This window comes from Pleurodeles waltl, chromosome 12, assembly GCF_031143425.1.
Source record: "Pleurodeles waltl isolate 20211129_DDA chromosome 12, aPleWal1.hap1.20221129, whole genome shotgun sequence".
Lineage (NCBI taxonomy): Eukaryota > Metazoa > Chordata > Amphibia > Caudata > Salamandridae > Pleurodeles > Pleurodeles waltl.
In genome coordinates, this window is record NC_090451.1 from 98291312 (window position 1) to 98308256 (window position 16945).

Consider the following 16945-nt stretch of genomic DNA (forward strand, 5'->3'; position numbering starts at 1 on the left):
AGATATTACAAACACCAGACTCCTTGCCTATTATAGTAAATTCAATGTAGCACAATAGCTATCTACAGGCTTTAATACAATCTACCCTGAAAGACCTATTAGGCTTTAACAAGTGCTTTTCACAACAAATAATCAGGCCTACCGGTTCTGTCATACATTTTCATAACAAACAGATCTATCCTATGACATCTGGCATTACTTTCTTAAATGAACCAATCAGCTCTATAACTATTATCTTTGGGGTGTAACAATCAACAGTTCAGGGCTACTATATTGATCATCATAAGCTTTTTAACAAAGCAGCTAAAAGGCAAACAGTCAGCAAAATTGCAAAGAGGTAAAAAAGATGTCTAACAAAGATTCTCTATGCAAATCTATCACCCATGGAATTTTTCCGAGAGGGTAATCAATACTAAAATGCTTTCTAACTAGGTTTATGTATGGGATTCCACGCAGTGCCTAATTTGTAAAAGAATGAGTGCCGGTGCCTAAAGCTCTGCCCGGGACTGAACCTATTTGATGTCACCATGCCAAATACCAAGGCTGCGTAGTAATGATTCCACCTCATGCTTCTTTAATCCACTACCAGGCACTACCTGCCCCTTTATCTCACTCTTGCATGTTCCTGATTTCTCTCTTTGAGACAGTTTTTCCGTCTTTTTTTCCTTTTTGTTTTTCCCTCTCTTGCTCTCCGTAAATGCCTGATGCAGAAAAATAACTGCTGATCCCCAAAAATGAGCCCCACTATCAACCACGGGATCAAATTACACACTCATTCCATGTAACAAAATACCAGTCTATAACCTCCAACACAGTGTAAAAACAATCCATCCTTAAATGCCTACCGGCTTCAGCAAATTCATTTCATAATGAGGCGGTCAAGCCTATTGCCTTTGTCATAACTTTCATAATAAACAGCTTAGCATGATGGTATCTGCCATACCCTTTCCCATCAAGCCTGAATCCTTTGCCATTGGTTGCTTATTAGTTATGTGGAATTGACATGATTACAGCATTGAGAAAGCCCTAGGTGTCTGAGCCATCATATAGGACAACACATGTTGACTTCCCGTAGAACCTGTGCATACAAAATGGATGTTTGATCCTTATTAAAAATAAAAAAAACAACCATTTTTGATTTTGCAGATATGTTCCATTTACCAAAGTGGTTTTTCTATAAATGGACGCAGAAGTAAGCAATGTATTATATGCCCCTGTGGCATATGCACAACCTATGCTAAAAATATTGTTTCTAACAAGGTTCAAGGGTCCTTACCTAGATTGATGCATCACCAAATGCTAATATATAATATTCATATATACTTTAGAGTGACTCCTTTAGCATACAGCCTTTCTCTTCCTTCAAAAGGTAAATGGGTGTTTGTCACATGAACTTTAAAGGCATGTGCTGCATTATAATACAACACATTAGCATTACACAATGGAAAAAAACAACACAACAAATACATAATATGGAATAGCAGAACACAACAACAAAAATCAGACTAAAGCATCACTATCAAACACAACGCAAAATCACAACAACATAGCAAGAAAAATTGGAAGCTTAAGACAACCCAAGATACAACACAACAATACAGCACAAAAACAGCAGATTGGCACAGCAGAAAACAACATGATGGTATACTTAAAAGAATAACACAACTGAACACAGGTACAGCTATGCTCTACACCACAATAAAGTAATAACACATTTATCAAAGGCCAATAAAGTGCTTTGAAGAAACAGAGCACAACACAACGGAACATAACTGCAACCACAGCAATAATACCAAACCACAACTCTAGAAAACAAAAACAAAAAACACAAACACAATCAAACATACCATATTTAAAAATTGGTGTGTGTGCTATTTCATATTGATGGATTGCTGTGTTATGTTCTTTTGTTGGTGTGATATGATGGTTTGCTGTGTCAGATTGGTGCATTGTTGAGTTGTGGTTTTGTGTGTTCATTGCGTTAATATTTTGTTCGGCTATGTCGGTGTGTTGTTTTCTGTTGTTTATTTGTTAGTGTATCATTGTTGTCTTGTTTTGGTGTATGATTGGGTAGCCTTCCTTTTACCGTGTTGTATTATAATAATGGATTTTAGTGTTGTGGTGTGTCTGTACCTCAAATGCAATCGGTCTGTTTTAATATGGACAAATAGACTTGTCCACTGTATATGCACTAAGCCCTGTCCTACTTACCAGCGAGGTGCTGTAATAGTGCCAGCAAATACTGTTTTGTGATTTAGCCCAATAAGTGAAGTATAAGAAAGATAGGGGGTATCTCAAGGGGAGGGTAAGAAGTACAAATGCCTGCCTGGTAGTGCAAGGGAGTGAGAGACATTTTAAAGCTGATTGTTTTTTTGCACAATAAACATCATATTTAGAGAACCAACCTTCTGTCTTTGTAGGTTGTGCGCCCAAATGTCCTTGAATGAAAGTGGAGCTACACACATCTGCCACGGAACAGCTTCAAGGTAATTTCTCTTACATTGCCTTCTCATCCCTACCTTCAACAGTTCTCACATCACGACTGGGGCGTTTTAGGGTGTTTAATTCCCTTCCCCGCCTGTATTTATTCATATTTATTTATTTGCTAATTTTATCTGTATTTACACATATTTATAGTGTTATGTGAAAAAGAACCTGCAACTTGTGTGTTTCCACTTTTACTTAACTGATGGGATTTAGTACTATAAATTGAAATATACAATTCATCACTCATGTGCCATAATCTACTTTGAAAGTATTAGCAGAAGCACATGTACATATGCAGCTATTTAAAGCTCCACTGGAAAATCATGTCCCTTCTTTAACTCCCCGGTCTATCAGTCTGTGTGGAGTGATAGTAAGAACCGTCTCAAGGGTAGGAAGGTGGGTTCAGCATTTGGGGCCAGATGTAGCAAAAAAAAAAATTGCGAGTTGCAAATTGCGAGTCCATGCGACTCGCAATTTGCAACTCGCAAATTGGTATGCAGTACGGTGTCTCAGACACCGTCTGCGACTCGCTATGGGGTCGCAATGACCCACCTCATTAATATTCATGAGGTGGGTCGCAAATTGCGGCCCCATAGCGAGTCTAGGCACTCGCAAACATGGAGGCCTGCTGTAGTCAGCAGACCTCCATGTTCGTGACTGCTTTAAATAAAGCTTTTTTTTTTTTTTACGTGTAGCCCGTTTTCCTTAAAGGAAAACGAGCTGCACTTAAAAAAAGAAACCTTTAGTTTCGGTTTTTTTTCAGGGCAGGTAGTGGTCCCTTGGACCACTACCTACCCCGAAAAAAATATTTGTGGGTCCATTCACAAAGTGGAAGGGGTCCCATGGGGACCCCTTCCAATTTTCGAGTGGGTTACCATCCACTTGAAGTGGATGGTAACTGCGACACCCTTTGCGACCGCATATGCGGTCGCAAATGTTATTGCATACCACTCCGAATCGCAAATAGGAAGGGAACACCCCTTCCTATTTGCAATTCTGAAATGCATATTGCGAGTCGGTACGCATAGGGAAACGCGAATAGCGAGTCGCAAACGGCAATTTTTGCCGTTTGCGACTCACTATTTGTTTCCTGCATCTGGCCCTTAGTGTCGTCTTAAGGATTTTTGGGCCCTGGACAAGGCACGTTTTGGGACTCACTGTTCGTAACAAATTTGAATTTTACTACTCACTTTTGTACTTGGTGCAGACCACAGGATGGATGGCAAACAAATTTTTGGAAATGGATTTCACACAGGAGCAGTTGAAATACGTCTTTCCGAGGACCTCAAAAATCCCCAAAAGTATAATAGGCAAAGAGGGACAGAGGCAGAGGTAGGCAGATAGAAGAAGAGAGGTTCAGATACAGACAGAGAGAGAGGTGAGGTAGAGAGAGTGATAAAGCTTACTTCCCCTTGGAAAGTGGGGGCCCTGGGCAATTGCCCACTTTGCCCATCTCTATCAGGTATCAAGAAACCTCAGTCACAGTCTCTAGTCAGCTGTCCATATCTAAAAAAATATACCCAGATAAAAGTCCATCTAGGATGGGTAAGGGATTTTGCCTATGGTGGCATGTGGAGTTAGTGTCTGTTTGAGGAAAGTGTTGAGGTCAGAAATTGGTGTGCACCCTGCACAGCCTTCAAACTATGGAGTCAAACTTGCCTGTAGAAACGGTTTGAAACAACTTCCATCCAAGTGGGTGGGTAGAGATGCCGATCTAGGGGAGATTCAAGCAAAATAACACAGGACCTTCTGGAAACGCCTACAGGTTATTGGTTGTCCCAATGCATTGATACCCCCAGAAGCTGATGAGGTATAGAAGACCTTATTGAATCCGCTCCACACATATCTGAAGAAATGGTAATGTAGTCACTCGAAGTGTTGAGATGTGAATGAGAGTTATGATGGTCACTGATGTGAAATCTTACTAAGAATGGAAAGGTCTTCAACATAAGTAGATAGGTTCAGCATCTCCTTGATTAAAACACCTCAACCACAGTCTCTTGTCGACAATGCAGATTTCAAGAAAGAGCTCCCACATACTGTTCTAGAATCCATCCAGGTGACATCACCTGCACCGAAATAGAGAGGGTTCAAATGCAGAAACATCAACAGTCAGCAGAGTAATTGGTATGGCAGTCAGTAGTGATAACATTGAGTCTGTCGGCCTTCTCTTGAGTGTACTCCCGGCTGGGCATGGGGCTAGAAGGTACTTGTAGGTTCTGAGGCAATGGAGGCCCCACAATGCAAAATAGGTTACTTTTGGTTACTTTTACCTTCTCTTTCTGTGTCGATGGCTTTGCATGGGCTTCCCAGTATGTCCCCAGCTGGACTGGAGGCTTGCTCATGGTATGAGGTCTTTGTGCAATGTCATTCCTGCTGATAGACATTGAGAAGCCTCCACGGCAATGTGTAAACAAACAGCGCAGCAGATGCTGGTAGTGAAATGACGTGGCTGTGAGGCAAAAGGGAGCACCCCCATAAAGATAAAAGAAGCAAGAACATGGGGGCACTCATATGAAGAAAAAAAAAAGTATGTATGAGGACCACAAAAAAATGTGCTCCAGTGCCCTATTTTCCCTGAGGCATAGTGCCTAGTTGTGGCCTTTTGCCTCAGAATTCAAGCATGGTTAAGGATGACTTTGTTTGATGGGGTCTCAATTTCCAGTCTCGGGTCTGGGCATTTACTTTTGACATTCCCTTTCTGCCTCCTTCATTGATGGTGGGATTTGATGGTGGGATTTGGTGACATCCGTTTCCCTGGGCTCTCATTCTTGCTTGAACTTCAGAGTACCAGCTCCGCTGGTGGGTCTTCGTGCTGGTGTCTTTTGGTCCCTTCTGGCTCTTTCTTTGTTTGATGTGGGTTAGAGCTGCTACCTTTGTCTTCCCCGGCTTTCTTGTTTCCTATTGTGCGTCACTTATGTGTGTTTTCAATGAATTTGGGCCTCTGCTTCTCTCGTCGCGCAGGTTTTGACTTCTAGTTCTCGCTGGCATGCTTTGGTACTGGCCCTTGGGGCTTTGCTGGCTCCTGAGTTTGGTCAATCCACCTTTGTGTGTTTTCTTTGCATGTTCTGGATGCCTACCTTGGTGGTCAATCGATTGTTGTCCTCGCTGCTTTAGTTTATCTTAATGGAGTAAGGACTGGGATGAGGAAGTGATGAAGACAAAAAACTTAAATTATTTACCATAATCCCATTCCTCTAAATATACTTCCTTATGCCCAGATTTGATCACACACTGCTGGGCTGATTTGTTAGTTGGCTCAAGAGGCTTCTGATTAGAGGTGACCCTTTATAATCACTCATGGAGTAAGAGGACTTTACATTTTCTTAAGAAAGGCAGCGGAAAGTAGCCTGCTTCCGGAATGTGAACACACCTCAAGACATATGGACTCGGCCAAGGGAGTATAATTGGAGTAATGAGATTGAAGCGTAAGCAAATGTGGTGTTTTGATGCCCACTAAATTAGGCTTGACTGGAATAACATTCATCGGAGTGAATTCTCTCTCACCTTTATCAATATTGATACTTAATGGAATTCACCATTCCATATCAGTTATGGAGATGGCTTGTGAATGGTCATTTCCTCTGAGAATCTACTAATCTTGGCAACTGATTGCTCCACCCCAACAGATTTGCGTCCTTTGAGCGATTTAAGATTCTATTTGCTTGGCTCGATTAAGAGGAATTGAATCAGCTTGGACATGTCTGTTTGGAGGGATACGTTTATTTCAATAGAGGCACTGAAGGGCACATGCAGGGCTTTATTATTGACTCTAAAGTATTTAGATCACCAAACAATTTCAGCATATCGACCTTCCTCGTCAATATTCATGAGGTAGGTCGCAATTTGCGACCCATTGTGAACGGCGATAATCACAGGGATGGTGGCCTGCTGGACTCAGCAGACCACCAAGTCTGTGATTGCTTTTAAATAAAGCAATCCTTTTTTTATTTTTAAATGCAGCCCATTTTCCTTAAAGGAAAACAGGATGCATTTAAAAAAGAAAAATAAAAAGTTTTCGTTTCATTTGTAAGAGTAGGCAGTGGTCCGTGGGACCACTGCCAGCTCTTAAAAATCTTTTGGCATGCATTCACAAAGGAGAAGGTGTTCTTTGGGGAACCCTTCCTGTTTGTGAATGGGTTACCACCTACTTGAAGTTGATGGTGAAATGCAAATGTTTTGTGACTGCATTTTGGTCACAAAGCTTTCCTACATACCGCTGCGATTCGGTATTAGAAAGGGACGCCCTTGACACGCCCCTTCCTAATACCAACAATTCCAGTTTGCGATTTGGGAACAAGTTACCGAATCGCAAATTGGAATTCATACATTCCAAAATGCATTTTTGCGATCGCAAATGGTCCAACGGGCCGTTTGTGATTGCAAAAATGCACGATACATCTGGCCCTTGGTATTCTCAAGGGTTTAAACATGCCTCTCCTCTCTCTTTAATAACTTACATAATGGTCTTGAATAAAAGCCTTTCAAATCACCAATGGTCTTGATCACCAGGACTGGAGACTTTCACCGAAAAGCCTCATCATGCGGTATAGTAAAGATATGCCGTTTACAATTTCATGCTCTAATTGCAACTACTAAATAGCATTACAAAATGAATGACAAGGAGAAAAAATATCTTTCAATTATTATGGAGGAGACTTCTCACTTACCAATATGAAATATTTGTGAAGATTCATTACTGTTGGGTGGTGTGCACAATGGAGAGTTGTGGGTTTCTTAGGAAAAAACATCAGTGTTACTAAATGTCAGAATTTCTTATTCTTAATTCAAGTATTTAAAGTGTGAGTCATGCACCCACTCATTAATCTGTTTGGGAATATATGTCTAAATTAAGGCCCATTTTTATGGATTTTGACTCAAGACTGAGTTAGCACAGTCTTGCATCAAAATCCATTGCACCTGCCAGCGCCATTCCAAAGCGCCAGCCAGGTACCATATTAATGGAGTGGCGCACGCTGGCACTAAGGAATGGCTAGCACCTAAGAAAAAGACACTATCTGGGGGGGGATAGCGGTAGGGAAAAAGGCGTTAGCAGGTCAGAAATGATACTAGGCTGGTTAGCAGCAAGAAATATGCTGCTAACCAGCCTAGCGTCATTTCCTGATGCTAGCACCCAACAATGACTCCTGTCTTAGTAAAGACAAGAGTCATGACCACCACCCCAATGGCCAGCACTGGGGACCAGTGTCCATTTAAGGGGCCCTGTAACAGGGTCACTGTAATGGAGGCTCACAATGGATAGTATAATGTTTGAGGTTTATTTAATTTTTGAGGATATTACAGCTTTGTAAATCTATTCCTTATTCTCTATTTGTTCTTGTCTTTTCCTTTGCGTTCCCACGTGGTCTTAACTCTCTCTCTCTCTTTCTCTGTATTATTCTTTTCCCAGATGGTGACTCAGGAGGCGCATGGAAAGAAAGAGGAATACAAGAACATTGGTTGGTAGGTACGTAGTACAACTACTATTTTCCTCTTTCTCTCCCTTCTTTCCTGTTCTGTCTGGCTCTTCTCTCTTTTATTTTAAGTCCTTTTCCTTTTTCATGCTGTCTTTCCTTTGCCTTTCCCTGTTTTATTTCTTCCTTTCGACTTTTCTTCCTTTCTATCTCGTGATCTTCTTCTGTCTCTTGCTAAGGTTTTCTTTTTCTCTATCTTGTGCCCTCTCTTCTCTTTTCTTTCTTTCTGGCTTCTTTGTCTCTCTCTTTAGTTGTCTTCTTATTATATTTCTGCTTTCTTCCTCTTCCCCCCCACCAGTGATCTACGTGTGCTGCTTGTATCCACTCGTAGTAGCCCTGGACTACTGAGTAACGTGACACGTTCTAGTCGAAACTGGAATCACCAGACAAAAATAATACCAACCAAAACAAAGAAAAATAAAACAAAACAAAAAAAACTGAAGAACAGAAATATTCCACTGTTTAGCTAACCCCCACCCCTTTTTTGTTGTTGTGGGATCGAACCTGGCTAGGCCACGCTGTTCCCAGAGCGTGCCCGGTCTGTGCGCTTCACTGCCTCCTGTTCATCCCAACGGGCGTCGGGATAATCTCCTCACGATTGCCTCCTCAGACATTCTGATTCCGGTCTTCTCTCCTCTGCTCCGTGGTGGTCAGCGGTGCGTCGCTGTCCGTGGCATCGGGAGAATCCTGTCCACACTCAGTCAGGGTCGCAATGGGTTTAAAGACCCCCTCCTCCGGCTGACGGCGCGTCTGGATTGGCTGCCGGGCAATCCTCTTCTGGATCACCTGTTCCCGATCCGGAAGTTCCCCCGGGGTATTGCTGGGCCGTATCTCCAACGATAGGCCTGGAACAGGCCCTCAATGGCACTTAAAAAAAAAAGTAAAAATAAAATGAAAAAAGTCTCACCTGAACTTACCCTCGATGGGGTCCCCAATTAGGGGTCCCCAAAGGCACTGAAAAAAAAAACTAAAAATAGAATGAAAAATACTCACCTGTACTTACCCTCAATGGGGTCCCACATCCTGTGGTGTCCCTTTGGTGTGGCTAGGGGTGTTTCTGAGGCATGGAGAGGGCCTCTGTGGACCTGTTTCATGGTGTTAAGCTAGGGAAATGGGTCCACAGGTCCCCTAACGCCTGGTCAGACTCAGGCATTAAATAATTGGTCTGCCTACTCCATGAGCGTCATGTTTGTGCCGGATTATAAATAAGGCATTGGGGGTTAGCGTCATATTGTGCTTGGGAATACCTACCATGCATCTCATTAGCATAAGGTAGTTTGCCGCATCCACAATATGGCGCTAAGCCCTATATTTTGATGCTAGACGGGCCTAGCGTCAAATATAAATATGGAGTTAGGTTTGCACCTTTTTAGAGTCAAAATAAATTACGCTAAAACGGCGCAAAGCTAGTATAAATATGCCCCTAAATGTGCAAATAGCTTATATTACTAGTATAAAACTCCTCCTGCAGTTCACACTTGGTGGTTTTGAAACTATACATGGTTTTTGATGTGAGAAAAACTACTACCAGAGTCGTGGAGCATTAGATGGAGAGAATGCAGTTACATTTATTCACAGTGGACATACTTTATGGATATGAATTTCTTAATTGACCTTCTCTAGAACCAATTGTAAAATGAGTCCAGTAATGGCAGCAGTAAACCACTTTCAAGGAGGAGCAGAACAACCTGAAAATTGGTGTAGAAATATATCAAAGGGTTTCCTTTTTAAAAAACAAGACAATATGCGCCACTGCACAAAGTTAATGGCGCATCCCTGTGTGCATCTATACAACATGTTACATGTAACATTAGGCATGCAAAAATACCTCCACATTGTCGGAGACAGTAATCCACATAAGATATCGGAAAGTACAGCTTGAAAACTGCAGATAATTCAAGTTTCCCGATGTACTTTTAGAAATATTTGCCAGTTCTTGAATGCTGTGAAGTCATTGACATGCAGGTGCAGATTTATGTATTGATTATGTGAGAATTGGATCTCAAGTCTCAGAACATATCACACGCTTTTGAAAGAGACATTGGACAGGCAACTATTGTCAGACTGTCTGTGGAGGGACAGCGAGGATATACACCATGCATGGGAGTCCTGATGTCTAACATTAGGGAGAGAGGAAGAGGTGTTCAGCTGCTGATAGAAGCTGTTAGACTGATATCTCAGGGTGAACGCCAGTACAAATAAAGTCACATCTATTCATCTCCAGGGTCAGTGCTTATCGATCACAGTACTTGACCAGAGCTTCTCGGAGTCACATTGCATTGCATGTTCCTCCTCTCAACAAGTTGATGAATCTGCAACAAAAAGTAAGTAATCTCTTTATTGTGTTATTGTCTCTCTTTGCATCACTGGGAATCCCAAATGCCACCTCTCATGCTCCTGTCCTGAATCCCAACACTCCTCCTCCCTCTCTTCTCCATCCCATTATCTTTCACATCCTCCATGTTACTGTTCCACTCCCAGGACTTTGCATCCTCTCCATGTCTGTTTCTTCTCTCTCCTTCTGCGTGTGCTCTCTTTGAGCCATATGTATCAAAAAAAGATTAGCATTTCTTAAATAGCAAATTTTAAGAAATCGCTATTTAAGAAATGCAAAATGGTATGTATGATTTTTGCGACTCGGTAATGGCGATTTCTTAAAATTCGCAAATGCTATTACCGAATTGCAAACAGAGAATCCGACCCCATTCGCACTTATGAGCCTGTTACGAATGTTTTTGCATTTACCAAATTGCGAATTCCAGTTAGGAATTCGCAAATTAGGAAATGCAAAATCCCAGGGTGCTGGGGGCCAAAGCCCCCCGCTGCTGCACCCCAAAAATATTTTTACAGACATGTGAAGCACACACATGCCTTAGGGGCATGTGTGCGCTACATGTCAATTTTAAAAATGCATTTACAATGCATTTTTTAAATGTGCACATTGTTACCACCAAACTTTAGTTTGTGGTAATTGCATTTCCTAAATGCTCAATTCGCATTTAGGAAATGCTTGATACATGTGCTTTGGAAATCGCAAATAGGAATTCTCTATTTGCGATTTCCAATTTAGAGAATCGCAATTTGCGATTCTCTAAATGGGGTCGCAATTTTAAGGAATCGCTATTTTAGTGATTCCTTAAAATTGCACTGCGAATGCCTTTCATACATTGTGAAAGGCATTTTTGCATTCGCAAATGGACGAATTTTGCTATTCGCACCGATTGCAAATGTAAAAAAGCTTGATACATCTGGCCCTTTGTGTTTACTCTCTGTCTCAGTCTCCTCGCCCTCTTACCCTCGCGCTTTGATCAAGCAACGTGTAAAATATGACAAATAACTCCTGGGTCCTAGAAACGAGGGCAGGTGCAAAGTTGCAACTACCAGCACAAATGAGTCCCTGGGAATAAATGTGTACCTCAACAGCTATTACTCAGGAGGTTAGGCTTTCATCATGAGTAACACCTATGGGCGATATGTCTCTTGCACCTTCATCGCTGCAGCTGCTTATAGAGGTTTACCAATCCATTTTAGAGACACGTATGACTTGTGAATTATCATCCCCCTTGTGCATAGATTCATTTACCTTGATCTTCCCTGCCCAAGTCAGATAGATCGGTTTTCTGGGAGTGGGGTTTCCCTTTTGGCAGGATCAAGAGAAATACTATTTAGAAGTAACTACTACTAGGCCTATTGTTATGCATATGGGGCGTTGTTAGGACTATGTACACTTTTTACTACTTCTCAAAAAGACTACGAGCATCATCTCCAACTTTCAGAAAATGCAGATTCCTTGGTTTGCGGGTCTTATTGTTAAAGGAGTCGGAGAGACGATGGAGAGCTTTATAGAACTGAAAAACACATTATGCAACTGAAAGGTGGGCAAATAATACCACCGGGTAAAGTAGGTATAGCAAATAGGAAACTATATAGTTTAAAGTTCCTTCACATTTAAATTCTTCTTGGGCACTGTAGACCTCTGTGCCTATCTCTTGTTGCTCTACCACAATATAGAGTTATGAATAATGTCGTACAATATTGTCAGAATATCCACTATTGACGTTTAGTGAAGATAAAAAATATATATAGTAGGTATAGATGTGATAGCTTGCCTTCCCTTGTCTGCTATTGAAATTATCTCTCATTCACTCACCTAATTGCAAGAAAGCATTCTTAATCCAGAAGAAAAATTACTATGGTGTCAAAAGTGTAGAGCATACTCTGTTGCAACTATTCTCCACTACTAAGCTCCTGCAGGTTTAGTTTGGACGAGCCTGGAGTTAATGAAAGTGAATGGTGTGATGCATTTAGCGCTTAGTAAATTCACAGCTCCTGTTTGAACAATTAATATTGTGTATTGCATAATGTTTTCAGATTCATTTTAAGAATGATTTAATAGAGTCAGTCTGGTGATGTATATATGGAACAATGTTTACCACTTGACTTTTTATGGGACTATGAAAACCCCCCATGGGCATTCTATATTGTAGAGTGCTGAAGTGGATCTAGGTTTTTAATGGTTAAAGGAATAAGTAAAATGACCAAGTCTTTGAATATCTCTAAAGTAGTTTGTCCTGATGGCATACCTGCCTGTGTCTATGGGCGAAACCATGAATGCTGGGCATTACGGTTGTGCACAATTTATAGCTGTTTTGTGAAGAGCGTTTTGGTTCCCCGCACTTTGAAACGAGACAAAATTGAATCTCTGGTTAAAAAATCCCATAGGCATGATCTGGATAAAAAAAAATAGAAAAAGAGAAATTTAGCATAAAACTAGAGAGTCACTACCAAATGGTCTGCTCAAAAATGTTTTCGGTAAATAACATAACAATTCCAAGGATAGTTTTGTATGAGTTGAGTTACTTTAGAACACAGTAAAATGGCCTCTCTAGCAAACCTTTAGTGAAGACCCATATTGATAAAGTTGTCTACTCATCTCTTATGGAGAGAGATTGTCAGGCTAACCCAGCTCTTGACCTTCAGTTTATATGAGGAAAAGTTCTTGATCTGTACTTTGGGGGCCCCATTGACCACCCTGGTTCAGGCTAGCACATTGAAACTGGTTTTCCGGTCGATGGAGACTGTGGATGAGAAAATCACTGCAGGACCTACACAAGCTAGATGTCCCAGAACCATGGGCAAATGTGAACGTAAGCTCTGAAGCCCACTCTGAACAGGTTGTATGAACTCATTTTAACAATGGATGGGTTTATGCTCTTACAGCTTATTAGATAACCATTAGTTCTGAGATTAGCTATTCAAGAGATTTGTGTATATGTGAGTACGTTTTATTACCAGGTTCTGTGATCGTGGAATCATGCTGATGTCTTTAAGCTCCATAGTTGAGTATTTTAACATATGTTCTTGACTGGATGTTCTCTTTAATGTTATAATTTGAATGTTGTGAGAAAGCAGGTGCAGGTTGGCCTCGTTGAATTATAAATTGTACATTGACTGCTGATGTATCTATTCATCAATTCTGCTTGTCTCCCTTGTTGTACTAATTTTATGAGGTTTCTGATCAATAATTCTTATTATTACTTAGAGAGATTGATATGTGGTGCATTTGCCTATCTCTGGTTTTATCTGAATTGTATTTATTTACAGGTCAGAAAAGAAGAGTAGACCCCAGAGGGCCCAAAATGGAGGATCATTTCACCGCCACCCAGATCCCTGCAGAGATGGAGGATGACGATTATTACAGTATCTTTAATATCACTGAACCAGACAGCAGTCACTTAGATTCAACTACTCTTGCTGCACTTTCCATCCCATTGGCTATTTCTTTTTTCGGTCTGATTTGGAATGGGATGGTCATCTGGTTCTTGTGGTTTAGGATGGTCAGGAATGCCTTCGCTACGTACATCTTGAATCTAGCCATCTCCGATTTCAAATTTCTTCTCATTCTTTGCATTGTGTGCCAACTTGTGCTGATCGATCTGCATGGACAAATCAGCGAAGGTCTTTCCTATGACATTCTGATTGTAATGTCTTTGTTTGGGTATCAGAACAGCCACTGCTTCCTTGCTGCTATCAGCGTGGAGAGATCTCTGTCAGTCCTTTACCCCATATGGTACAGATGTCGCCGTTCTAACCACCACTCTACTGTTGTATGCATCATTCTATGGATCTTCTCTTGTGTAATGGTTGGAATAGATATTTTGGCTTGTGTTCAGCACAGCAAATGTAAAGAAATCACCATAGTTCAGTCTGTTATATACTTGTGGATCTTTCTACCCTTAATACTGCTGTCCAATGTGATCCTGATCATCACAATCTGGAAGAGCTCCCAGAGACGTCACACACTGAGACCCTATATTCTCATCTTCGCTACAGTCCTTGCATTTCTCATCCTCTCTGCACCATTCTCGCTGATGATATTCCTTGAAGTCCTCGATATTGTTAATATGGAAACATCACTAATGATTATTTTTATTCAGTGCTTTTGCATCAACAGTTGTATCAATCCCATTATATACTTCCTAGTGGGCAACCTTCGGCATCCTGGATGCAAGAGCACTTTAGGGGGTGCCCTTCATAGAGCATTCCATGAAGAACCCGGTACATCACAGAATGAAGAAAGCGGCTCTTTGCAACGCCAGAGTCTCAGAATAAGTTCCTCTCTTTAAGGCATCACCTGAAATATGAACAAATGACAAAATCATGGAACCATTACTTTCATTCTCCACCAGCTGCACACCATCGGCTGACTCATCCTCTACATTTTGTTCACTTGGTAATATTAGCCCGTATTATCCAATGATAAGTGCTTACAATTGACTGCAGCTAAAAGGGACCTATTTAGGCCACATCGAAAAACTGTGATATTTACTATATATCATTGTGTGTCAAAGCTGTTCCCTCAGATCTAAGCACTTCAGCCCCAGGCTCTGTAAAGTTTAAGTGGGGAAGATATTTCTTGTGGTTTCTCTTCTGTGCTTGCCAGAACACTTGTGGGTATTGGAATGCCTATACCTCTTTTGAGCTATTATAGAATGAAGGCTGTTTGTCACTGAAGCCAGTTGCCGCAGTGCCTGCCTCCTGTTTGTGGATGATTAAAAGTACTCAACCAGCCTTCACTTTGTCATGGTTATTACACTTCAGATCTTAACAGTATTTTTTCTTAAATGGCGGTATGGAATTTGTCAACGAGGATACAGAAATTATTCTTTTTCAAACGTATTTTCTTTAAAATGTGATTCACTTTTTTAAAATCTTATTTTGATCAATATTCAATGTGTTGTCAAAGCGGACGTAATCTTTTTAAAGTTTTGATATCATAACTAATGACATTTTACATTCAATTGGTTATTCAGATCTGAGACATTCAACTGAATTAATACTGGCAGCAGCGTTACTGCATAAAAGTAAAATAATTTTTAAAAACTCAATCTTCTGACAGTCTTCCCTTTTGATTATGCCCAATAATGACAAGCTGCTGCTTTCTTGTAGTGCTTTGAAAACAAAAAGAGAGAAGATCAGTTTTATGTAAAATCCTGTAGAAACGGGCAACTGGACAAGGAAAGAGGATCTGGAATGTAGATGGGTGTAGCAGTGAGAGAGATGGGAGTTGGTCCAGGAGCTTATTCTACTATATAATGCTGATATGTGTGGATGCATTTTTCACCTTTCCCTCACCTACCAGGTTTCCAATGCCTCTATAAAGTCACTGAGACCCAGTAAGATATGCGCCGAATCCCAAACAACAATTTACATTAATACCACAAACAATTTAAACACCATGACCAATGTGGCCACAGAAGGAAAACTCCAATCAGGAATAGAGTTCAAAGCTTTAGTTACAACCACAAGGCCAATATCATGAAGACAGTGCGCAAAACCAAATTATAAAGCTCTGTGATTACTATCGGTTGCCCAAAACGTGAAACAAATTCAAGCAAATTAGCATCAAAACAATTAGACATTCAAGAATAATCATGCATTTCATTATGACATCAGTCAAAATCAGATTCTGCATAGATCAATGAAACCTTGCGCTGGGCACAGTGGAAACCCTACAACTAACCAAATTTTGAAATGCATATATGGGGAGTAACATATGCGAGCAAAATGCAAAAAGCAGGCAATAGGAAGAATGTAACTTGGGCTACAGAATGCTAGCGAGAAAAATAAAAGTGAGTGTCAGCATTTCAATTCCATTCTAGAAATCAATCAATCAATCAATCAAAGGCATTTGTATAGCGCACTGCTCACCCGGAGGGTCTCAAGGCGCTGGGGGGGGGGGGAAACGCTACTGCTCGAACAGCCAGGTCTTGAGTTGCTTCCTGAAGGCGAGATGGTCTTGCGTTGTCCGGAGGTGGATGGGGAGGGAGTTCCATGTCTTGGCTGCCAGGTAGGAGAAGGATCTTCCTCCGGCGGTGGCTCCGCGGATGCGGGGGACGGTGGCGAGAGCGAGGCTGGCGGAGCGGAGCTGGCGGGTGGGCTTGTGGAAGGTCAGGCGGCTGTTGAGGAACTTGGGGCCCAGGTCGTGGAGGGCCTTGTGTGCGTGGGTGAGGAGTCGGAACGTGATTCTTTTGTTGACGGGGAGCCAGTGCAGGTCTCTCAGGTGTTCGGAGATGTGGCTGTGTCGGGGGATGTCCAGGATGAGTCGTGCTGAGGCGTTCTGGATCCGTTGGAGTTTCTTCTGGAGTTTGGCGGCGGTGCCGGCGTAGAGGGCGTTCCCGTAGTCCAGCCGACTGGTGACGAGGGCCTGGGTGACCGTCTTCCTGGTCTCGGTGGGGATCCACCGGAAGATCTTTCGAAGCATGCGCAGGGTGTTGAAGCATGAAGATGAGACGGCGTTGACTTGTCTGGTCATCGAGAGGGAGGAGTCCAGGATGAAGCCTAGGTTGCGAGCGTGGTCCGTTGGCTTGGGGGTGGCTCCCAGGGCGGGGGGCCACCAGGAGTCGTCCCAGGCGGATGGTGATGATCCCAGGATGAGGACCTCCGTCTTGTCTGAGTTCAGTTTCAGGCGGCTGTTCTTCATC

General features: G+C 41.8%; 1 protein-coding gene across 4 annotated transcripts in view; it reads left to right on the top strand.

Moving 5' to 3' along the window:
- Nucleotides 1-15083, top strand: part of LOC138268024 (mas-related G-protein coupled receptor member H-like) — a 99554-nt gene extending 84471 nt beyond the window's left edge. The window contains exons 2-4 of one of the 4 annotated variants that reach the window (XM_069217339.1): nucleotides 2421-2486; nucleotides 7898-7954; nucleotides 13566-15081. In XM_069217339.1, the coding sequence (XP_069073440.1) occupies nucleotides 2444-2486; nucleotides 7898-7954; nucleotides 13566-14587 (1122 nt within the window). In that variant the 5' untranslated portion in view covers nucleotides 2421-2443 and the 3' untranslated portion in view covers nucleotides 14588-15081. Of the gene's footprint in view, nucleotides 1-2420; nucleotides 2487-7897; nucleotides 7955-13565 lie in introns of all 4 variants that reach the window. The other 3 variants (XM_069217340.1, XM_069217341.1, XM_069217342.1) reach the window with 3 other exon arrangements.
- The last annotated feature ends 1862 nt before the right edge of the window (nucleotides 15084-16945 follow it).